The sequence below is a fragment of the Camarhynchus parvulus genome, chromosome 2 (genome assembly GCF_901933205.1).
Source record: "Camarhynchus parvulus chromosome 2, STF_HiC, whole genome shotgun sequence".
NCBI lineage: Eukaryota > Metazoa > Chordata > Aves > Passeriformes > Thraupidae > Camarhynchus > Camarhynchus parvulus.
Window position 1 is genome coordinate 151194144 of NC_044572.1, and position 25231 is coordinate 151219374.

Below are 25231 nucleotides of genomic sequence, written 5' to 3' on the forward strand. Positions count from 1 at the left end.
GGAAACTGAGGGGTGTCAGGAATAATGACCAAACCTCCATGGTCACACACACCTGAGCACAGGTAGCCAAGGGACCCTGCTGGGGGTATCAGGAATAGTGACAGCAACACCTCATACACATCAAAATCCATCAGAGGCCCCAGCTCTGTAAGCCCTGAACTCACACATCCCATGAAGAATCCACTGCAAGCTATTACTAGGGAATTAGATCTGCTTTTCCTATGAAGCTGCCCATGGATATAAATAGAGCTGCTGAAGCAGGGTGGAGGCAGGTTTGACTTTTGGATCTGTTCTAAGGTTTTGTGTCTCCTTTTTCCACAGGTCGAGCAAACCACCCCCAAATGATGGGCCTCAGTACTGCCTCTGTACCATGGAGCATCAAACCATGAGCAAATCCAAAATAATCTGGCATTAATCAGGGTCAGGGCTCAATTTTGGGCAGTGGGGAGAGCACTAGGAGGGAGTGAGAGATGCCATACCAGTTCAAGCTTCCTGCCAAGTGTCAGACCTGCACTAAAATGCTGTGCCTGAGCAAACCCAAGCCAGCCCCAGCCCAGGGATAGAGCAGACAGAAGCCAGCACTGACGAGGCTGTATCAGTGCTTACTCACGCCAGCGCTGCAGTAACACCACAGCAGCTGGGCAGAAACCACCACCAGCACCAGGAGCTGGAGGTGCCCAGAGGCAGCATGCAGCGTGGGAGGAGGGTCAGGAGGCTGAGGAAGGCTCCCGCAGGAGGGGAGTGAGGAGCAGGAGGCAGAGACACAGGTGAGAGCAGTGAGATCCACAGCAACAGCACGGCAGGCTGGAGCTCCACATGAAGCAGGGAAGCACTGGGGTACCCCTGCCCTGCTCCACAGCACCCCTGGGCAGCTCTCTGTGCTCCAGCCCACCCACTGTGCCCCAAGGGGCTCCCCCTCCCCATGGCTGAGCCCCCCAGGCTCCAGAGGGACCTCAGGCTGGGCAGTGCTGCTGTGTCCCCTCCCCCCCTCTATTCCTTGTATAAAGCATTTGGGTAAAGGGCAGGTGTAACTGCACCCACCCCCAGACAGGGGAGAACCACCCAAATTAAACACTCTCCCAGAAGGCTCAGAGCTGAAGAAAGGACCCCAAAATGCATCTCCAGTAGCAGAGGAGCAGCCCCTGCGGGAGGAGGGCAGGGAGCCGAGCCAGCCCCTCCCGGGCACTCACCGAGATGACTCTGTCCCCGACGCGCAGGATCCCGTCCCGGTGGGCTGCCCCACCCTCTGCAATCCGGGAGATGAAGATGCCCTGCAGCACAGGCAGGAGGGTCACAGCAGCCCGGGCTGTCCCTGCCTGGGCCTGGCTCCCCAAACCCAGGCAGGTCTCAGTGCTCCCCCCTGCCCTGACCCGTCCACACAAACCCTCTGCTCCCAGAGCCCCTGGCAGCAAATCCTCCCGTGGCCCAGGGCCTGGAATCTGTGCCAGGAGGGCAGCAGTGGGATTAGATGTCACTGGCAGGGATTGGGAGCCTCAGCCACCCTCCTTCTATAAAAAAGACAGAGAGGGACTTGGACAAGGGCCTGCAGGGACAGCGCAAGGGGGGATGGCTTCCCACTGCCAGAGGGCAGGGCTGGATGGGACACTGGGCAGGAATTGTTCCCTGGGAGGGTGGGCAGCCCTGGCACAGGGTGCCCAGAGCAGCTGTGGCTGCCCCTGGATCTGTGCCCAGGGCCAGGCTGGATGGGATCCTGGGCAGGAATTGTTCCCTGGGAGGGTGGTTTGGCACTGGCACAGGGTGCCCAGAGCAGCTGTGGCTGCCCCTAGATCCCTGGCAGTGCCCAAGGCCAGGCTGGATGGGATATTGGGAATTAGGAACTGTTCCCTTTGAGGGTGGTTTGGCCCTGGCACAGGGTGCTCAGAGCAGCTGTGGCTGCCCCTGGATCCCTGCTAGTGTTGAAGGCCATGGTCACTGGAGCAACCTGGCATAGTGGAACCTGCCCACCACAAGGTGAGCTTTAAGGTCCCTCCAAATGCAAACCATCCTAGAATTCTGTGATTCCCTGACTTCAGAGCACCCTGCCCAGCAGCCCAGGGCCAGGCTGCCCTGCTGCACGCCCAGGGATGAGGATTTGGGTCCCAGGGGCTCAGACTGACCGTGTCCCCAGCCCGGTAGGGCGTGGAGCCCTGGCCCCCGGCGATGCTGAAGCCCAGCCCCTTCTCGTTGCGCATGAGGCAGGTGGAGAAGCGCTCGGCGGCCGCCTCGGGGCCCTCGGGGAAGCGCAGCCCCCCGCGCCGCTCCCGGGGGCTGTAGTCGTCCTCGGGCCGCAGCGGCGTGACCGTGATGGCGTTCTCGGGCTCCACCATCCGCTCCCGCAGCACCGTCATGGACACCGAGCTGCCCGAGCCCCGCAGCGCCTCCACCGCCACGTGGTGCTCGGCACAGTGCAGGGACACGCCATTCACCTGGGCAGGGAGAGAGACAGACAGACTGCCGTGAGACTGAGACACAGCCCTGACCAACACACTCAGTGCAGGGACACGCCGTTCACCTGGGCACGGGGAGACAGCCTGCTGTGAGACAGAGCCCTGACCAACACAGAGACCAACAAAGAGAGCCCCGACCTCACACACAGCCCAATCTCACACAGTGCAGGGACATGCTGTTCACCTGGGCAGGGAGAGAGACTGCCGTGAGACTGAGACACAGCCCAACAAACACAGAGACCCGACCTCACACACAGCCCAATCTCACACACAGCCCAACCTCACACCCAGTGCAGGGACATGCCGTTCACCCGGGCAGGAAGAGACAGACTGCTGTGAGATACAGCCCTGACCAACACACAGCCTGCCCTGACACAGAGCCCAGCCTCACACACAGTGCAGGGACACGCTGTTCACCTGGGCAGGGAGAGACAGACAGCCGTGGGACAGAGCCCAGCCAACACAGAGCCCTGACCAACACACACCCCAACACATAGCCCAACAAACACACAGTCCTAACCTCACACACAGCCCCAACAAATACAGACTCCTGACCTCAGACCCAGCCCAACCTACAGAGCCCTGACCTCACACACAGCCCAATCTTACACACAGCCCAACAAACACAGAGCCCTGACCAACAACACAGCTTAACAAACACAGAGCCCTGACCAACACACAGCCTACCAAACACAGAGCCAAGCAAACACAGAGCCCTGACCAACAACAGCCTGCCTTGACACAGAGCCCAAACAGAGCCCGGACCTCACACCCAGCCTCCCCTCACATCCAGCCCAACCTGCAAGTGTCCTAAACACGCCACCTCACACCCAGCGTCCTCACATACAGCCCAACCACATCCAGCCCCAATCCGCTGCAGAGTGCTAACCTCAAACACAGCCTCACCTTACACCCAGCGTCCTCTCACATACAGCCCAACTTCACATCCAGACTCCCCTCACATCCAGACCAACCTGCACAGAGACCCAGCCTCACACAGCCTTAACCAACACAGAGACCCAGCCTCACACCCAGCCTCCTCTCACACCTAGCCTCAGTCTCACACCCATCCCAAGCCCAGCCAATGCTGCCCAAGGGAACTGGCTCAGCCCCTCACACCCCACCTGGGCCCTGCTCCCACAGGTGTGCCCAGACCTCTGGGAAGTTTTCCTGCATTCCCACAGCACCTGTGACCTGTCCCAGGCCAGGGCAACCGAGGAAAGGCCCTTCCAGAGGAATTCCTTCCCCACAGGGAGTCCTGAATTCCCAACACCTGTATCATCCCTACAGGTAACATCCCAGACAGATAACCCCATACAGAACCATCTCCACCAACAAAATTCAGCACAACTCAGGCTGACCCTGTCCATCTTCCAGGAGGGACATGCAGCTGCTCACAGCCCTGGAACACCTGGAGCTGTCAGTGTGACAGAGCCGTGTGACAGTACCTCGGTGTGGGGATGTCACAGAGCAGATCATCCCCAGGGTGGCACAAAAGGGAGAACCAAGGGGTCAGCCCAGGTAGCCTGGGCTAGTGGAAGGTGTTCCTGCCCATGGCAGGGGTGAAATGAGATGAGATTTAAGGTCCCCTCCCACCCAAACAATCCCCATGGCTGGCTCCCTGGGTAAGAAGTTATTTACAGGGTTCACTTTTGCTCTGCCCAGGTATGTATTCTTGTATTCTATTTCTTCACACCTGGGCCACACAACACTTCAGAGCTGGGCCAGAGCAAATGCAGGGGCTTAAAAAGCAACAAAAGATTCATGGTGATATAAATTAAACAACTATCTCTGAGCCAAAGGGATTTTGTTTAGCTCTTACACATCTTGGTCTAAAACATGTATGATGCAAACCCATTCCAAATCACCTCACACCTCCCGTCCAAGCTATCAGCAGCATTTGCTTTGCAGGAGTCAGTGCTTACCTCCAGGAGCTTGTCACCAACACGGACCCCTGCCCGAGCTGCAGGACCCTCCTCGGACACGCGGGAAATGAAGATGCCCTGGAAACAAAACCCTCTGTTCATGGAGAGCCCATTCCTTACCCCTCTGCAGTGCAGGGACCCCTCAGCTCCAGCACCTGGCCAGTCCTGAACTCACAACGAGGGGACGTGGCAGCTCAGGAGCTGGGAAGAGGGAGCAGAAACCCCAAGGTGACAAGAGGGGGACAGGAACCCCACAGCAGGGCTGCCCCAAGGTGACAAAGGGGACAGGAACCCCACAGCAGGGCTGCCCCAAGGTGACAAGAGGGGGCAGGAACCCCACAGCAGGGCTGCCCCAAGGTGACAAGAAGGGGACAGGAACCCCACAGCAGGGCTACCCCAGGTGAGCCACAAGACCAGGGAGTGACACCTTAACCCTCCTGCAGTGGAACTGGCATCACAGGATGTAGCTGATGCCACCAGGTGGGAACAACTCCACACGCTGTGCCCCTTAGCTGGGGAGGAATCCCTGCTCCCATGGCTGCTCCAGCTCAGACCGTCCTGGCTCAGGGGCTCCACCCCACCAACATGGCTCATCCAGCTCATCCCCAATCCTGGTGGGGTGTGCTCCACCCCACCACCATGGCTCATCCCCCATATCCTGGTGGGGTGTGCTCCACCCCACCACCTCCCCTTTGGAGGATTCCAGGGCTGCTCCCACCCAGGCCAAAGCTCCCACGAGGGACACCCCGTCCCCAGCAGGAGCTGGCTCAGCAGAGACAGGGACAGTGACAGGGCCAGGCCTCACCTCGTCATCCCCCTTGTAGGGCGTGGAGCCCTTGCCCCCGGCGATGCTGATGCCCAGCCCGCCTGTCTGCCGCACGATGGTCAGGGTCAGCTGCAACAGAAGGGACAGGGTCAGGGCACCCGGAGCCAGGCATGGCCCCTTTGCAGGGAAAACAGCGACTCTGGGTCATCTCCTGGATCTGGGGGGGCTGTGCCACCTCTGGGGGAGCCATGGCACCTGTGGGACACACTGGGGGATGAGGCAGGGACAGGGCGTGGGTCAGGGCAACCAGAGCCAGGCACAGCTCCTTTGCATGGACAACAGCAGCTCTGGGTCATCTCCTGGCACTGGGGAGCCGTGACACCTGTGGGACACACTGGGGGACCTGTGGCACCTGTGGGACACACTGGGAGAGTCATGGCACCTGAGGGACACACAGGGGGGGCCGTGACACCTGTGGGACACATTGGAGGGTTCGTGGCACCTGAGGGACACACAGGGGCAGCCATGGCACCTGTGTGACACACTGGGGCAGCCATGGCACCCACGTCTCAGAGGCAGCATCCCCACAACCCACAGAACACACCAATCCCTTCCCACAGCTGAGCCCTGAGCCAACAGCCAGCTTGCCCACAGTGGACACAGCAGAGGGATTCCAGCACAAGGCAAACTGGGCAGCCACGGACTGGAACTGGACCACAGGACAGGGACAGTGCTCACACCACAGCCTGGCTCTGCCATGGCTCCCTCTGAGTGTAATTCCAGCAGCCACTGGGGCACTCCAGCTCACCCCAGTGCAGTGACAAGGATGGCACCTTGTCCAGAAGACTCTGGATGGACACTTGGCTTTGCTGTATTGATGGAAATCAACACACAACTCCAAAAACCCCAGATGCTCAGAATCACAGCTGAGCAACCCACAATTCTCCTCCTTCCTACCCCCCACCTCCACACACCCAGCCATGCTGATGTGACCACTGCCAACAGCTGATGTGACTCAGGCTGAAGCTGTTTCTTTTAAGGACACCAGCATGAGCCATTCCCAATACCACAGTCAGGAGAAGGAAGACAGGGAGCACGTGGTAGGACACAGGGAAAGGAACAGGACAGACAGGACTCTCTCAGGGCCAAGGACCAAGGAGCTGGGGAGCTCAGTGACAGAAATGGGCACAGGCTCCTCCAGAGAACCAAACTGGCTGTCCCCCATGTCACCTCTTTGTGAACAAAGCCCAGGATGGAGAGAGGCTGCTGCAGAGATGTCAGGTGCGTCAGCTGCACATGGCCACAGCGTGGGCAGCAAAGGAAGCAGGGGATCACCTTCCTTAACACTTCCCTTCCAACCCTCCTTCACTTCTGCAGTGACAGAACCAGCGTCTTGTGGAGCTCCATATTTGTTGTCTTATATATCAAGAGTTCTGTTATCATTATGGTGCAAGGATTCCATATTGCCAGAGTTTCACACCTCCTCGTGTTTCTCATAGGCAGTTCCTCTAAGCACTGACTGTTCCTGATCCTTGCAGTAATCATCAGACTCCAGATCCCACCAGTCCACTCTTTTATAATACTGTTCTTATTTGCTACAGGTGTGGCCTGTTATCATCAGGCCTGTTCCTAATCTTTAGTAATTGGTTCAGCTGCAACTCCTTAGGGGATAAGATTACATTCTACACCACCTTCATTTACCCATGCTGTATACCCCTACACATATTCTGCTAAGGTTAAAACAAAAACCAAACCAAAACCCCCTGCAGGAAATGTGGAACAAGCTGAGGTATTCTGCTCTGTCAGCTCCTCTGGTGCCCAGCTAACAGCACAGCAGAACACTCAGGGATCTTCCCAGGGAAATCCCTGGTTCCAGACCTGCCACCAGCTCACTGTCTCTGTGCAAGAGACAGAAACTGAGTCAAATTCCAAGTTTTGGAATACCCAAGCAAGACAGAAATGGGGTAGTGAGGAGGCAGCACCAAGACAGCCCAACTCAAACCAGCTCCTGACCAGACAATGCTTCTTGCACGGCCATGTCTGTGAGGAACTAAGTACAAAACCCATGTTTTTCCACCCAGACTCACAGGACTCTAGGAATGCTCTGAAGACTCACATCTGTACTGTCCAAGGGGTGCTCAGACCATGCTCTCAGGCACATGGGAGGATTTTTGGGGTTGTTCTGTGCAGGGCCAGAAGCTGGACTTGATGATCCTGGTGATGATTCTACATTCAACACAAAAGTTTCTAAGATTCACAGCAAACCAGGGCTTCAGGCAAGAATTACAGGAATTATAGCAAACCAGGGATTGCAGGAATGACAGCAAAGCAGGGATTACAGGAATGACAGTAAACCAGGGATTCAGGCAAGGATTACAAGAATTATAGCAAACCAGGGATTGCAGGAATGACAGCAAAGCAGGGATTGCAGGAAAGACAGCAAACCAGGGCTTCAGGCCAGAATTACAGGAATTTACAGGAATTATAGCAAACCAGAGCTCCAGGCAAGAATTACAGGATTGACAGCAAACCAGGGCTTCAGGCAGGGATTACAGGAATGACAGCAAACCAGGGATTACAGGACTGACAGCAAACCAGAGCTTCAGGCAAGAATTACAGGAATTATAGCAAACCAAGGATTTCGGGCAAGGATTACAGGAATGACAGTAAACCAGGCCCTCAGGCAAGGGTTACAGGAATGACAGCAAACCAGGGCTTCAGGCAGGGATTACAGGAATGACAGCAAACCAGGGCTTCAGGCAGGGATTACAGGAATGACAGCAAACCAGGGATTACAGGAATTATAGCAAACCAGGGCTTCAGGCAGGGATTACAGGAATGACAGCAAATCAGGGCTTCAAGCAAGGATTACAGGAATGACAGCAAATCAGGGCTTCAAGCAAGGATTACAGGAATTATAGCAAACCAGGGCTTCAGGCAGGGATTACAGGAATGACAGCAACCCAGGGCTTCAGGCAGGGATTACAGACTGGCCTAAGAGCAGGATCTTGGTGTTTCCCAGGTCTGCTCAGTGCCCAAATCCATTGGACAGGATCATGATTTTGGATAATGACTGAAAACTGTCTCATGTCACTGGTCACAGAAAGTCACTTCCAGCTGCATGGGAAGCTGATGCTGTAAACTGACAGAAAGATATGCCACAAACCCCCTGGATTTCACCCCCTCAAATTCAGCAAACCAGTCTAAAAATATGGGGAAACCCGCCAGAAAAGCCAACTGTCCTGATGGGGAGGAACCTTCTGTACATCAATGTGAAAAGCAAAACCCCAAGGAGAAAACAGACTAGATTAAAAATACTGAGACAATTGCAGCAAAGGGGCTTGAATTAGATATAAATACATGTAGGCTGAAAAGATTTCAAACTCCCAAGAAAATCACACAAAAACCAGTGTGGTGAGATAGGGGGATGTTTCTTCGAGTTACTATGCAAACAGTAACTGATGTGAACATGACCCTCAAGAAGAAGGACCTGGATCCAGCAGCCTGGAACAGCCCTTCATGTTGCAGCTCAGGCTGTTTCTGGCTCTAAACCCTGAAGCTGTTTGCTCCCCCAAGCTCCTCTTTCCTAAGGCTGCACTGGGGCTGCCTGGACTGCCACAAAACCACACTGAAACCACTGAAACCACAGCACAGAACTGCCCCCAGCAGGAACAGCTCAGCTCCCTGCTTGCCATTGCTCCTACCATGGATTTCACGGGGTATTTTATCCTTTGTGTGTTTTACCCTTTGTGTATTTTCCCACAAAGGCAGGGATCCACCCACAGCCCCTCTCAGATGATCTGATCCGTGCTGCTTCTCACCAAAACTCACTGCTTCTTCCCCTGCAGAAAGGACAAACCTTCATGGAGAGTTCACCATGCTCCCAGTGTCAGGGAACAGCCCTGCAGGAGAAATGCTGCAGTGCCAGGGGAAAGCGGGGAAATTGGAAAAGCTGCTACACTTTGAGCTGCCATGTCACAGACATCTTTTATGAAAAATCCTCTCTTGAGGATTTTTCCCCCTGAGAAGCGGAGAGGCCTCAGGAACAAAATGTAAACAATGGTTATCTGCTGCTGTGGAATGCAACAGGCGGATCTGTGATTGGTCTCATGTGGCTGTTTCTAATCAATGGCCAATCCCAGTCAGCTGGCTCAGACAGAGAGCCGAGACACAAACCTTTGTTATCTTTCTTTCTTTTTCTATTCTTAGCTAGCCTTCTGATGAAATCCTTTCTTCTATTCTTTTAGTATAGTTTTAAGATAACATATATCATAAAATAATAAATCAAGCCTTCTGAAACATGGAGTCAAATCCTCATCTCCTCCCTCATCCTGGGCCCCCTGTGAACATGGTCATACTGCCATCCTTAGCCCTGGGATTCCACTGGGAACCCATTCACCATCAGCGGCACGAAATACACCCAGGGAAGCAGTTCCACCCCTTGTGCCCTCAGTCCTGCCTGTGCCTCTTTGGGGACACACCAAACTGGATCCAGGGTCACCTCAAACCAGTTCTCATATGGCTTTTGGTGTAACTGTCTTCTAAAATGGAATCATGGAATGGTTTGTGTGAAAAATGCATGTATTTTATGATTGGCTTTTTGCAAATATTAAAATGAATATTATATGTGTTGTGTTAGAAAGTAATGCTGTATTAATTCTCTTAACTAGTGTGTTAAATATGGTTTTAGGTCATAAAAAATGTTAAAATACAAAGTATGCTTTGTAGGATACTTTTTTTAAAGAAAGGACTTGCAGCAAAATAGCAACCACAGGACACCTAAATCCTTCAGAGAGAAAGAATTTATTGCCCTCTTATCAGGAGAAATGAATTTCTTCCTGCCTCAAAGGCGCTGTCAGGATTCAAAGGAAGAAGCTGACACTGCCCAGACAGAATCCTGTGCTTGAATGGAATTTATGCATCATGGATGAGGTGTATGAATATGCAACAGGCTGCTGCTTTTAAGGGTTAATCTTCTGTTAACGTGGGTCCTTTTTCGGGCTCTGCTGTCCAGAAAAAGGCACCCGGACATCCGCAAATCTTTGTCTCTATTGTCTCATAGTGTCCAAATCCAATTTGTCCAAATTATTATTACTCTAATTGTATGACTATTTTTATAATCATTTTATTACTATTAAACTTTTAAATTTTTAAAAATGAGCGATTGGCGTTTTTCACAGTTTGGGTGGAAGGGACCTTAAAGCCCACCCACCCACCCTTCTCTGTTAACCCTCACGTGCTCCTGCAGGAATTCCCACCTTTCAGCAGTAGCTGCACACACCAGAGCTGCTGCACACCTGGACAGATTCAGGTAGCAGCCAGGGACATCTGGGGGCTGCCCAGCAGATTTGGGGCAGTCTGAATTTGCTGCTGTGCCCTGCAACTCATCCCTGAGGATTCCTGCAGCCTGCCAGGGGCACGGCAGACGCCAACCACGCCATCCCTGGAGGTGTGCAAGGAACGACTGGATGTGGCACTCAGGGCTCTGGGCTGGTGACAAGGCGTGGATCAGCCAGAGGTTGAACTTGATGGTCTTGGAGGTCTTTTCTAACCTGAATAACTCTGGGATTCTGCTCACTTTGGGAGCACAGAGCTGGGACAAGGAAGAGCAGGAGTTGGAGGCAGGGACAGAACTCAAGGGACAAAGCTCAGAGCTGCTGTACTTGAGAGCAGCTGAAAGACCAAGCTCTTCCTCCAAACACACCCACAGGAGTGGGGCTCAAGGCCTTCACATGCAGAAGATAGAAAGGCATCAATTTATAAATGTTTCTACAAGTGGATCCACACAGCTGGGCTCAGGTTGGGGCCCCTCAGAACCAGAAAGACATTGAGGGGCATCAGCAAGTCCAGACCCAGGAAGAGAGCTGGGGAAAGGTCTGGAGCACCAGGAGCAGCTGAGGCAGCTCGAGGGGGCTCAGCCTGGAGAAAAGGAGGCTCAGGAGGGACCTTCTCAGCCTCTACAGCTCCCTGACACGAAAGTGGAGCCAGGTGGGGGTCAGGCTTTGCTCCCAGGGAACAAGGGACAGGACAAGGGCAGGCAGTCCAAAGTTATGCCAGGGGTGGTTTAGATGGGATACTGGGAAAATTCCTTCCTGTAAATGGCTGTCCAGCCCTGATATGGATTGCTCAGGACAGGGGTGGAGCCCTCATATCTGGAAGTGTTCAAAAAACATGTGGATATGGCACCTGAGGACGTGCTTTAGTGATGAACATGGTGGTGGGCGCAGGGTTGATGACTGGACTTGCTGATCCTCAAGGTCTTTTCCAACCTCACTGATTCCCTGACTCTCAGTGCCCAATCCTGGCATTCACATGTCCCAAAAGGTTTATTTGAGACTGTCATACTGACACAGGAGATGAACACTGCAATAATTGATTTAGATTTATGTTGTGATCAGGGTCTCTGATTCTCAGTGTCCAATCCTCACATTTACACGTCCCAAAAGATTTGAGACTGTCATACTGACACAGGAAACGCACACTGCAATAATTTGGATTTATGTTGGGACAGATGTGTCACAAGGGACAGGTGCCACGTGAAGGTGAGGGATCCCACTTCAACAGCAGCTGAAGAATCCATTAAATATCATCAACAACCTTTTCAAAAATCAAAAGGGCTGGACTACTTGTGTTCAAGAGTCCCAACATTTGCCTGAGATGCTTATAGAGCATTTCCAAAATTCTGGGCTTTTTGTTCTCTGAGACCCAGAAGGATTCCTGTGACCATCAGCTCCTCACCCAGACACCACTCCAGGAGTAACTGAGGAACTCATGTGGCTCTAAGCAGGCACCAAATGGCTCTCATGAGGAACAGCTGAATTCTATGAAAACCAGGTCCCTCAAAAGCCAAACTATTTCATTCTGAGAAGACTCCAGACTTGGCTGATGAAGTGAACGTTCACTTTTGCACAAGCAGACTTGTGCAAAACATGGAAACTGTGCTCCAAGAAAGAGCCAGGTAAGAGCCATCAGGAGAGAAACAAGAATTTGGGTTCTGTCAAGATCTGTCAGGTGTGGCTTTAGTCTAAAGCAGACAGCATTGGAATAATTACATATGAGAGGAGGCTGGGAGCCTTCCAATTCAGGAGGGGGTGATAAACCCTTTTTATCTTTTCACGCCATTAATAACTTCATAGGAGATGGTTACTCCATGTTTGTAATCACAAAAGGATTAGGGATATTCATGGAACTCAGTAAGATACCAAATGAAATATCAGCGTCAGGCTTAAAAAACACTTTTAGATATAAAGCTCAAGTAAACTAATAATTGATTGCCACTGGATTCTGTGGGACTGAAATGTATAAAATGAATGGGAGAGGATCAGACAGAACCATGGATGGCATCTCCATGGTGCCTCATACCTGGGCATGAACAGCCCAGAAATCTTGATCCACAGAGTGCCAGGAGCTGAGCACCCACCAGGGGAAGATCCCTTTGTCCTGCTGAGGTCTGGGCTCCTCAGCTCCTGTCACTTTGCTCTGACACAGGTTCAGTCAGTGCAATATGACACAACACATCAGTTTGTAACTGTCACACTACAGCCTCAAGGTCTAGGCTGGACATGAGGAAGAATTTCTTCCCAGAAAGGGTCACCAGGCATTGGCAGGGGCTGCTCCAGGGAGTCACCATCCCTGGAGGTGTGCAAGGAATGACTGGATGTGGCACTCGGGGCTCTGGGCTGGTGACAAGGCGTGGATCAGAGAGAGGTTGAACTTGATGGTCTTGGAGGTCTTTTCTAACCTAAATAACTCTGGGATTCTGCTCACCTTGGGTGCACAGAGCTGAGACAGGGAGGAGCAGGAGGCACTGATTCTCCAGGAAAGATGAGAAGAGCTAAATCTGTCTGGCTTTGGTCAGTGACAGCTCATGGGGACAAGGAGACAGGCTGAAAATAACAGTGAGCAAAAGGGAGATGGGACTGACTGCTGAGAGCTAAATTAACCCCAGACAGTGGGAAAGGAACACAAAGAAAAGCAGCCCTGGCAGGAGAGCAGCCCCTGGACATGGGCTGGAGGTTTCCTGGCTCTGACATGATTCCTGCCTCTGTTCCAGTGAGTTCAGCTCTCAAAGGGTATCAGGAGGGCAGAGATGGGGGGCACAGGGCAGGGGAGTTTGAGCACTTCACTGACTTCCCACTGAGCACCTCCACAAAACCAGTGCAAAGCAAAACACAGAGCAAAGCACAGAACCCAAAACGAGACCTTCGACAGCAGCACTGGGAACAGATGGGACAGGGACTGTCACAGCCCCTGATTTGGGGACAGATGGGCAGGGACTGCCACAGCCCCACTGGGGACAGCAGCAGTGGGGACAGGGACCTGCCACAGCCCCACTGGGGACAGGGACAGCCACAGTCCCTGATCTGGGGACAAGGACCTGCCACAGCCCCTGATTTGGGGACAGCAGCACTGGGAACAGGGACAGCAGCACTGGGAGCAGATGGGACAGGGACCTGCCATGCTCAGGGTGCTGCTCTGCTCCTGCACATCCCTTCCCCAGGACACTTGAGGACAGTGACCATGTTTCCCAAAGGGAGAAGGAAGCCAGGATGCCTTTTTAAAACATGGAACATGGTCACGTTTGCAGCATCAGTAAAACCCAGGGCTCCTACAGCTACGTGAATATTCACACATCATGTGAGCCCCCCATGTGACAGCTGTGTGCCAGGGCTGCAGATCCACATCCAGATCAGAGTGCTGCTGTGCGTCTATATAAAGGTCTGATTTCATCCTGGGGCATGGGAGAAACGTCTGCAGTGACAACAATCCTTCACTGGGACAGACTGCACAGTGGGGAGCTGAGTCACGTCCTTGGCTGCGACAGGCTGGGGGCTGAGAGCCTCACCAGGGCTCCTTCCCTCAAAGACCTGGGCCTGTCGAGGCCCCTGGGCTGCTTTGGGACCCAGGATGAGTTATTTCATTAATGAACTACATAAAATGGGGCTCCAGGATGAGTTATTTCATTAATGAACTACATAAAATGGGACTCCAGGATCAGTTATTGCATTACTGAACTACACAAAATAGGACTCCAGGATGAGTTATTTCATCAACGAACTACACAGAGTGGGACTCCAGGATGAGTTATTTCATTACTGAACTACACAGAGTGGGGCTTAGGAAGCTGGCACTTCCTTCTTGTCACAGTTGTGAGCCAGCTTTGTCAGGGGCACAGGGATAGAAAAAGAAGGGAATCCTGCAAGGATCTGGCCTGGCCAAACCATGGAATGCAGCAGGACAGGGTCTCCCTGGAAATGAAAACACTCAAATACTTAAAGAGAAGCAAAAAGCACTGTCTAAAGCTACCAATCCTCAAACCATTTCAGAACCAGAAATAGGACAAAAACCTACACCTGGGTTCATCTGGAACAGGTAACACCAGAACACATTCCATTTCATCTCTTTTTATTCCTGTTCTTACTGACCCTTCTTGTGTGGTGAAATCCCTGGAGCAGCCATTTTTTGAACTGTATTTTCCACTATAAAATTCCAGTGGAGACTTTTCTCAGCCCAGCAGTTTCAGACTGTTCTAAAGGTCCTTTTAGCCATCATTCAACACACAATTACAAGGCTATAAAGACTGGGGAGTTTACAACTCTCCTAAAACCTACTCAAACGCTGTGCTGCTCAGGGCAGGCCTTGCAGGAGGAGAGCATTTATCCAAGGAACAGTGGAATACATGGAAAACTTCCATTAAAGCTGGCCTCCCCTGCCTCAGAACAAACAGGCAGAGACATCTCTGAGTGCTCCTTGTTTGGAGGCCAAGCCTCCCCAAGTCCTGAAGAATACAGGAAGAAAAGCTAAAGGTGTAATAAAGGCAAGAACAAAGAGAAACTCCCATGCAGGAGCTGCCTGGTCTGAAATGGAAAAACAAGTATGGAATTCAGTGGACCAAGGTCTGGATAAACTCTCTCATGTTCTCTATAGTCACCAAACCTGAGCTCAGGCAGATCAGCTGAAAGAAAGGGCAGAGAATAAATGGAAATCCCTCTTACCAGAGAAATTTGGTTTCTCTAATCCAGCAAAAGGAAGGCTGGAAGAAGTCAGGGCTGGGGTCCATAGAGTTACACCAAAGACAAGCAGGCAATGGATCAGCCAGCAGGGAAGAGATTGCACAAGATAAAAGACAACGAAAACAATGATCTAACAAATGACAGATTAAAACTAAGTTTTCTGATCATTCCAGAAGCAGAAATATGGAGAAGTTTTGGGGTTCTCCCTGCAGGAGGGATCTGTGTGGGTGCACACACTGCCAACAAGATGAAACAATCTGTATTTAATGAAAAGTTTGACTGAGTTATTAACCAGAGCACAGTGTTGGGCTGCCAGTCCTCGGAGGAGACTTGACTTCAGCACTTCCTCCTAAATCATCTGTTATCCTCCCTGCAAACTGCACTTTGCTGCTCCTGAGCTGAGCTCAGCCCTTTTTCAGCTAAACTCCAGAAATACCAGCCTGTCCCAGTCTGCCCAGTGCCCAGCTGGGGATTGTTTCCCACTACAGTGGGGTCTTGGAACTGGCTGTGAGCTCCTGCTCTCCTCAGAGACACTCAGAGCATGCTGCAGCAAACAGGGACCCGTTTTAGGGCAGGCAAATGCCCCAGCCCCTGTGATTTCTGTGGGGGTTATTGCAGCACCTGACTTTGGTACATAACCCTGGCCCCAAGCAGCAAAGCCTCCTGTCTGTTACACACAGGGCACCTGCCCAGTGCAGAAGGGAGACCTGGATTTGCAGTAGCACTGTGTTTAAACATGCAATTTTCACTCCATCAGTCCCTTCTCTGCTGCTTTCTGCTCTCTGTGAAGGCCAATGAGATGACTGTGTGACAGGGCCGAACCAAAACGATCCTGCCCCACCCTTGAGCAGGCAAAGGGAACTGCATTTGTGTGAGAATCATTGCACACTTTGCTCCTTGGTCCCCAGAGCACTCTGGATCAGACAAAACTTGCAGCTGAGCAGGGATCAGTGATGGTGAACAAGCAGGAGTCACATAAATCAATCCTCAATCTCTGACACTTTGTGGGTGACTCATGTGTCCTTGACACAGGTCCACGGGTGAGGCTGTACACTTACAGGAAAAGATCACAAATCCAGCTCAGGTCACAAACCCACCCCAAAGCCACCCCAAGGTCACAAACCCACCCCGAGGTCACAAACCCATCCCAAACCTGCCTCAGGTCACAAACCCACTCCAATGTCACAAACCCACCTGAGGTCACAAATCCACCCCAAACCAGAGGGTCCTGGCCTAGAAAGATGGCAGAAGCCTGGCCCAGGGAAGCTGTGGCTGCCCCATCCCTGGAAGAATTTAAAGCCAGGGTGGACAGGGCAGGGAACAACCTGGGATAGTGGAAGGTGCCCCAGCCCATGGCAGGGGGTGACATTTTAAAGGTCCCTTCTAATCCAAGCCATTTTTATGATTCCATAAAAACCACTGAGGACCCTTCAACCCAGTAGGAAAAGGTGATAAAAACATTTTGATGGCAATAAATTAAAAGCCAGAAAAATTAAAGGAGAAAATATAGCCCATCTTTCTCTGCTCAACAGGAACTTTGAACATCTTTAAAATCAAACAAGAGAAATGGGAGTGTTCTATCTTTTTTTTTCAACACCAGAAAGACTCCACTGTAATATTCCAGTCAAGCCAGGTGAGCAAACACAGGTGATGCCACCTCTCCTGCACTACACAAGAGGTTTATTAAACTTTTCCGTGTTTAAAATTTATGGGTCTTGTTGTGAGAAAATCAAATTTGCTATGTAAGAATTCCAAGTCTGACAATGCCCTGATGCAGCACACACTCACCCCATAAATGCAAATCCAGAGCAAGGGGAAGGGCTCTGCAAGTGTGGCCAGGCGGAGGCCCAGGATGGCTCCCAGCACATCCCAGTGCTCCCCAGTCCCTGTGGAGCCTTTCCTGAACTGAACCCTTTAAGCACAGGATGCTCCAGGACCAGGACCAGGCTGTGTTGTCACATCTGCTGCAGGCAAACCCTAGCTGGTGCCAGGCTTGAGGCTGGCATTCCAACACAAATGGGGACATTCCTGAGCAGCTTCCACAGGATCAGGCTCCTTCCCTGCCTGCAACAGGATGTGACACCTGAGCAGCAGCAGCAAAGACATCCAGCACCTTTGGAAACCTTTTCTCCTTCCCAGGGAGTGAAAGGCAGCTCCTTCTGTCCCTGGGCAGAGCGAGAGACAAAATCCTGTCCATGCAGCAGAAACTCTGGCAGGAATCCTGTCCATGTCCCCAGCAGCAGAAGCTTTGGCAGCACAGAGCCCTCTGCAGCTCCTGCCCCTGCAGGGGCTCTGCAGGACATGGGTTAAGGCTGGGCACACCCAAGGATGTGGATGGCACCAGCCTTTGCCACAGCAGAGCAGCTCTGGGCACTGAAACACAGTTTGGGACCCTCCTTCCACTGTTCTGCAACCTTGGGACCCTCCTTCCACTGTTCTGCAACCCTGGGACCCTCCTTCCACTGCTCTGCAACCCTGGGACCCTCCTTCCACTGTTCTGCAACCCTGGGACCCTCCTTCCACTGCTCTGCAACCTTGGGACCCTCCTTCCACTGTTCTGCAACCTTGGGACCCTCCTTCCACTGTTCTGCAACCTTGGGACCCTCCTTCCACTGCTCTGCAACCCTGGGACCCTCCTTCCACTGCTCTGCAACCTTGGGACCCTCCTTCCCCTGCTCTGTACCTTGGGACCCTCCTTCCACTGCTCTGCAACCCTGGGACCCTCCTTCCACTGCTCTGTACCTTGGGACCCTCCTTCCACTGCTCTGTACCTTGGGACCCTCCTTCCACTGTTCTGTACCTTGGGACTCTCCTTCCACTGTTCTGTACCTTGGGACTCTCCTTCCACTGTTCTGTACCTTGGGACCCTCCTTCCCCTGCTCTGTACCTTGGGACCCTCCTTCCACTGTCCTGCAACCTCGGGACCCTCCTTCCACTGTTCCTGCAACCTTGGGACCCTCCTTCCACTGTCCTGCAACCTCGGGACCCTCCTCCACTCTTCTGCAACCTGCCCAGCAGCTTTCCAGGCTATTCCATCAGAACCACCAGAAAGCAGAGCTCAGGTCTAACCTCAAACAGGTGCTCAACACACTGCTTTCCTCCTCTCAGAGCCTCTCTACACCCCAGCACAGTCACTCTGCCAGGCAGGGGAGGATGGAGACAAAACACTGGGACAGAGCCAGCCCTGGAACCCAGACATCCACCACAGGCTATCCCACAAGTTATTTTAACAAAGTTCTTCTTCACTGCTGCAGAGGGTATCCCACACTCTAATAAAGTCATTCTGCACTGCAGCACAGGGTATCCCTCACTCTAACAAAGTTATTTTGCTGCAGCACAGGGTATCCCTCACTCTAACAAAGTTATTTTGCTGCAGCACAGGGTATCCCACACTCTAACAAAGTTATTCTTCTGCTGCAGAGGATATCCCACATTCTAACAAAGTTATTCTGCTGCAGCAGAGGATATGCCACACTTTGTTAACAAAGTTATTCTGCTGCAGCACTGTTGTCATCTTATTTCAAAAGTTCCATACCCTCTCCGTGATTTCTCATGGGCAGCTCCTCACAGCACTGACTCCTTCTTCATCACAGCACAACCAACAAACTCCAAAGCTCTTCACCACCAGCTAACCCACTCTTTTGTATCACTCATTTTCTTATTGGACACAGCTGTGGCCTATTAAATTCAGGCCTGTTCCTAATCTTTGGGGATTAGTGCAGCTGCAGCTCCTCAGGTGTGAGACTACCTTCTGCACTATCTTTATTTTCTTACATTCTATCCCTCCACACAGCACAGGGTATGCCAGACTTTAACAAAGTTATTCTCCTGCTGCAGCAGAAGGTATCCCAGAATTCAACAAAGTTATTCTACTGCACCAGCACAGGGTATCCCACAGTCTAACAAAGTTACCAAGTTATTCTGCACTGCAGCACAGGGTATCCCACAGTCTAACCAAGTTATTCTGCACTGCAGCACAGGGTATCCCACCTCTAACCAAGTTATTCTGCACTGCAGCACAGGGTATCCCACACTCTAACCAAGTTATTCTGCACTGCAGCACAGGGTATCCCACACTCTAACAAAGTCATTCTCTCCTGGCACCAAGAGCAGCTCTGGGTGTGCCCCAGCTGGGGGCTGGCACAAGCTGGGTGTGTCTCTCCAGTTCTGCTCCAACAAGATCAGTCTCCAGCTCACAGCCATGGTTCAGGGATAAGGAACACAGCCAGGAATCAGCAGTCCCTCTCCTCCCAGGGCTGTATTACATTATATAAGGAATGTGACAGCAGTGTCATGAACCTCAAACCCTGCTGCTCAGAAGCTCCAGGCTCTCTGCTCGGCTCAGCTCCATCATCCCATGGTTCCTCTCAAGGAATCATCCCTGGAGCAGCAGGCAGATGCCCTTTGGAAGTGTTCAAGGACAGGCTGGTCAGCCTTGGACCAACCTGGTCTTGAGCAATGTTCCTTGCTGAGCACTCCCCAGAGCTGCAGGACAATCAAGAATTCCCAACCAACTTCCCAAAGCTGGTCTGCTCTTGGGTGACTCCAACCACCAGTCTGGGAGATCTCCAGCTCCTTGTGAGCTGCACAGACACGTTTTCCTCAGGATGGGAACAGATCTGTGCAAAGGGGACTGTGCTGAGGGCACACCAGAGCCAGCCTGGGGCCTCACACCAGCCACACCCAGGAATCACAGAATCACTGAAGCTGGAAAAGACCTCCAGGATCAAAAGATTACACAGAATCGAAATGCAAGAAATACTAATGTGGTTTTCAGGGACCTAGAGATGGAGAAATCTTCAGGCTCCACTAACAGGGGAACACACCTGAGCCAGCTCATGTTCCGCCTGGGTGGAAAGGATTTGTCACCTCCCTCCTGGAAAGCCTTACTCCAAAACCAAGAAAAATCTCAGTTTCACACCTGAGGGAACAGCAGAGCCAAGTCCTCAGTGGCCAACACTCCCAGGTAGCACACGGCCCTGGTGGCCCTGTACTGCCTGTCCTAGAAGAAAAATCCCCATGTCAGCAGGGATGCTGTTCCTGCCTCTCCTCAGTGGCAGCAGCCCTCTGTTTCCAGCAGCTCCTGGAAAACCTGCCTGTAGAGAGGTGCTGACCCACGGGCCAGGCACTGGTCAGGCACTGAGAACCTGGAGACACAGCCAGAGGATGAGCAGGCAAGCAGCCACAGGATTTTAACCCTGAGCACACTCACCATCCCCATGCCAGGTCCCTCAGATGCCACCTGCCCCTTCCTGACACCTCATGCTGCATGTAAACCTTGAAGGGATTTGGGGGAGGCTGCAGGAGATGCACAAATCATTGGCTCCAGCCCTCAGAGTGCCCTGAGTGAGATCCTCCTCCTTTTATCACAGGGTCACTACACAGCACTCAGCTGATTCTCGATGTCTCTGCTCCTCCAGGGTTACCCACACATCTGGAAACATCCATTTGTTTAACCTCACTTCTCCATCAACACACAGCAAACAGGAACTGAACTTCCCACCTCAGGCCCTTTGGTTTTTACATCATTTCCAGCTCACTCCTGCTCTGCAGCAGCCACTCTCACCTCAAGGCCGGTAAAGGAGGAAAAGGGGAAAGCAAGGAGGAAACAATCATCGTGTTTGGGATCAGCCAGGTCCAGAAGCCACTTGACCCAGAGAGATCAGAGGTCCCCCTACAACAACGGGTGAGGCTGGGAAGCAAATCAAGCAGGCTGGATGATTTTTGGCAGAGAGAGAACAGTAGGAGTGGTACAGACCTCTTCCTCCTCAATGCGAGCAGGTTCAATCAGCAGATTATTGGCTTGATCAAACGACACCCCCTGTTAGGACAGGAACCAGCAAAGAGGCATGCGGATTAGTGGAGCATCGACCAAACCCACCACCACGACCACCACCACCACCCAACACACGCACTGGGCCACAGATGGGCCGGCTCCCAAGCTCAGGAGCTCCCAGAGGAGTCACTGCGGAGCTCAGGAGCTCTGGGGCTGATCCAGCTCTTGGGGTCACCGCTGAGCTCAGGAGCTCCTGGGCTGATCCAGCTCTTGGGGTCACTGCTGAGCTCAGGAGTACCCCGAGGAGTCACTGCTGAGCTCTGGCCTGGAGTCACTGCTGAGCTCTGGAGCTCCTGGGGCCACTGCTGAGCTCTGGAGCTCCTGGGCTGATCCAGCTCCTGGGGTCACTGCTGAGCTCCAGAGCTCTGGGGCTGATCCAGCTCCTGGAGTCACTGCTGAGCTCAGGAGCTCCCAGGGGAGTCACTGCTGAGCTCAGGAGCTCTGGGGCTGATCCAGCTTCTGGGGTCACTGCTGAGCTCCAGAGCTCCCAGAGGAGTTACTGCTGACCCCCAGAGCTCCACAGCCAAGCCCAGCCACAGCACAGCTCTAGAGCTGATCCCTCAGCCCCCGAGCAGCCCCCAGTCCTGCTCAGCACCCCAGCAGGGCTGCTCATGGGCTTCCAGAGTGCCAGGTGCCAGCACAGTCCTGCCAAGGGGCACCCCTAAGGCCAGGCTTTGTCCATGCTGGCACCCTGAGGGTCGCCACTAGCTGACCTCATCCCCTCCAGGTCACTCTGGGAAGAGGAAGGGTTAAACACAGGAGGAAGCACCAAGGACCCTGTGGTGCCACAAGCTGCTGCCCAGGAACGAGCAGTCCCAAACACAACTGCAAAAAAGCGAAAAAGCAGTCCCAAACTCAACTGCAAAAAAAGCAAAAAAGCAGTCCCAAACTCAACTGCAAAAAAAGCAAAAAAGCAGTCCCAAACTCAACTGCAAAAAAAGCAAAAAAGCAGTCCCAAACTCAACTGCAGTCCCAAACTCAACTGCAGTCCCAAACTCAACTGCAGTCCCAAACTCAACTGCAGTCCCAAACTCAACTGCAGTCCCAAACTCAACTGCAGTCCCAAACTCAACTGCAGTCCCAAACTCAACTGCAGTCCCAAACTCAACTGCACCAATCCCTTTCTCTGGTGCAAAAGCACACCCTGACAGGCACCTGGGATCCTGCTCTCAAGTGCAGGAAACCTCAGGAATTCTTCTGAAAACCAACTGCCCTTGCAACAAAGCCCTCTGGTTGCAGGCTCCAGCCACCTGCATAGGCTTTGCTGCCTCCTCCTCAGTGCACCTCCTGCACAAGGACACTGCTCCCTGCATCCATCCCCACTGCTGGCACACAGCCCATAAATGGAGCAGGCATCCATCCCACCCCACAGGGAGGAGAGCTGAGCCCCAGCAGAGGCTGAGCTGGCAGCCAGGGTGATTTCTGACAGGTTCCCACCCCTGAGCAGGCAGCCCAGGCTCTGCAGTGGGTCAGTGCCTCCTCAGCTCAGTCCCCAGCTGAAATGACCTTTTCAGGTGAGGATGATGGGTCCTGGATGAAGGGGACTTGGGACAGTTTAAACATTCCTTCTGAGGAACTTCACCAGCAGTGGGAAAGCTGGTCTCACCCCTAGAGAGCACAACATGAGCTGCATTGGCTCAAACAGAGCAAGGCAAGCACCCACTGAGGGAAAGTGAGGGAAAGGACCTTTCCCTGGGCAACCCGAGCTCCAGCAGGGATGGGAATGATCCCAGCACCTGGAGCATGCGCAGTTACAGCAGAAGCAGGTAACTCCAGCACCTTCCAGAGATCCACATCTCACCCCTGAGATCTGCTGATGTCAGACTGTGATGGAGACTCAGCCACATCCTGACCTCTGCCCACCAAACACAACTCAAAATCCTCAAACCCTTGCGTGAGAACTGGGCTGATCTCATGAGGAGTCCCTCATCCATGTATCCCCATGCCACTGTGAGGAACCTCCTCAGGCAGGAACCTCTGTGTGTCCCTAGCCAAACGTGGTGGTTCAGCTGAAGAGAGCCCAGGACCCCCATCTCTTAAGCCCCAGTATAACCAGTAAGGCCAAATCTTCAGAGCCCAGGCTGCCCTAAATCCCAGTGCAGCCTCCATCAGGCTGTGTGTGGGTGGCAGCACAGGGAAGGGCACACTCCTGGCTGCACTGACATGCTCCAGGAAGCACTGTGCCAGCGAGTGTCAGTCTAAGACTGAATCCACACAGGGACAAAGCTCATCCTCCTGTGAACCAGCAGCAACAACCAGCAGTGAGGAGGAAGCTGGAAGGAGCAGCAGAACCCACCAGTGATGAGACAGAACTGTCCCTGCAGCACGTGGCATGCGGCTGGTGCAAGCACCTGGACACAGGGGAGGTGCAGACACAGCCACACAGCACAGCTCTAGGGCAGCCCCACGAGCCCCCGTGACCTGCAGCTCTGCCCAAGCGCTGCAGCCTCCTGCCAGAGCCCTCCTGAGCACCACATCAACCTGGCTGCTGGGTCACAGGAGCAGGGGGCAGGTCTGCAGCCCTGTGAGCTCCCCCTCCCCACAAGACCTTACCTTCACGGATGGCTGAGCAGACAGAGCTCCATTCTTTCTGTCATCCTCATCCCACGCTTCCTCCTGATCCCTGGGCTCTGTGTTATTATTGCAGCCTCCCAGCTCCTCTTCCTCTTTGGGAACCCCATCGTTGTTCAGCCCCTGCAGAAGAGCCACCACTGCCTCTGGCTTGGGCAGCTTAGTGATCTTGAAGTGTTTCTTGTAATGGGGCGTGTCCTTGCGGATGAGCCTCTGCTTCTCCACGGGGAACGGCCGCTCTTCGTCCTCATCCTCATCCTCGCTGCGGATCAGCGTGTCCTCGGCGAAGTGCACGGTGGGCTGTGACAGGAGAGCCCAGACAAAAGGGTGAGCCTCAGGGGACAGAGGGCGGGCAGCACAGAACCCGCCGTGCGTGGGACCCGTGTCCCATGCAGGCAAAACCGGCGGTACTGCTGGCATGGATTCCCATTTCCTTTTTGGCTTTTTCCACAACCACACCTTCCCCAGGCCAGTGACACTGCTGCTGTGCCCAGCACAAGGCAGGAATGCATTCCCATCTCCCCATCCTTGCCTTTTCCCACAACCACACCTTCCCCTGGCCAGTGGCACTGCTGCTGTGCCCAGCACAAGGCAGGAATGCATTCCCATCTCCCCATCCTTGCCTTTTCCCACAACCACACCTTCCCCTGGCCAGTGGCACTGCTGCTGTGCCCAGCACAAGGCAGGAATGCATTCCCATCTCCCCATCCTTGCCTTTTTCCACAACTTCCCCAGGCATGCTTCTGTCAGCTCTAGGGATGGAGGGCATTCAAACCCCTCACAGTCACCCCAGCTTTCCCACAGCCTGCCAGGCTCCCACAAGCTGCCTCAGCCTCTGCTTGCACTGCCTTCCACGGCCTGGATCTGCCTCCAGCGATGCCCAAATCCCACATCCATTCCCTGCACCTCTATTTCCCACCTCCTCTGAAACTTCCAGCTCCCTTCACTTTTCCTCATGACCCTGCAGCAGTCCCCAGGTTCGTACCTCATTGTATTCCACTTCCACATCTTCCTCCTCGTGGTCAGCAGCCTCCTGGTGCTCCTCCTGGGCCCTGGGCTTGCCCTCCTTGTGCAGCTCCCTGTGCAGGTCAGGCAGCTGCCCGTTGGGCCAGCCCCTGTCCCTGTCCCTGTCCTCTGCCCTGCCCTCCACAGAGGCCGTGCTGGCAGACAGGTGAGAGTCCTCGCTGCGGTTGGACGTGGCACTCAGCCTCTTCTCCTGAGAGAAGGGTTGTGGTGGTCAGCATGGAACCAGGGCAGTGTGACTGGTGTGACGGGGCAGTGCAGCTCCAACAGAACCAGCTTTTCCTCAGGATGCCCACAGCTTCCCCTCCCGAGCTCCCTCTATGTGACTGACTGGGTGCACCCTCCTGAGCAGGGATTTATTCCCAGCTCCCACCAGGGCAGCAAGGTGCCTCCTGCAAGTGCTCCATTCCCACCACTCTTTACTGGGAATATCAGAGCCTTCTCCTCCTCTCCCGGTGCTATAAAATTGGTACCAACACACACAATTTCCCCTTCCACTGTTCCCTGCCTCCTGGTTCTATCTCCTGCTCTATTTCACAGGCCCCCCATGACATCTCAAAGCAGATTCCCAACGTCCCCAGGCAATCCATTCCCAATCTTTCCCAAAAGTCAGTCCTTTTATATGCTAGATATGCTAGATGTTCCTGGTG

At 53.3% G+C, this 25231-nt stretch overlaps 1 protein-coding gene across 1 annotated transcript in view; it reads right to left on the reverse strand.

The window, feature by feature from the left end:
* The window catches only part of SCRIB (scribble planar cell polarity protein), a 127572-nt gene that overhangs the window by 61829 nt on the left and 40512 nt on the right, over positions 1-25231 (reverse strand). The window contains 7 exon segments of the mRNA XM_030970808.1: positions 1191-1271; positions 2118-2426; positions 4373-4450; positions 5178-5267; positions 20910-20972; positions 23541-23858; positions 24544-24774. Of these exon segments, the coding sequence (XP_030826668.1) occupies positions 1191-1271; positions 2118-2426; positions 4373-4450; positions 5178-5267; positions 20910-20972; positions 23541-23858; positions 24544-24774 (1170 nt within the window).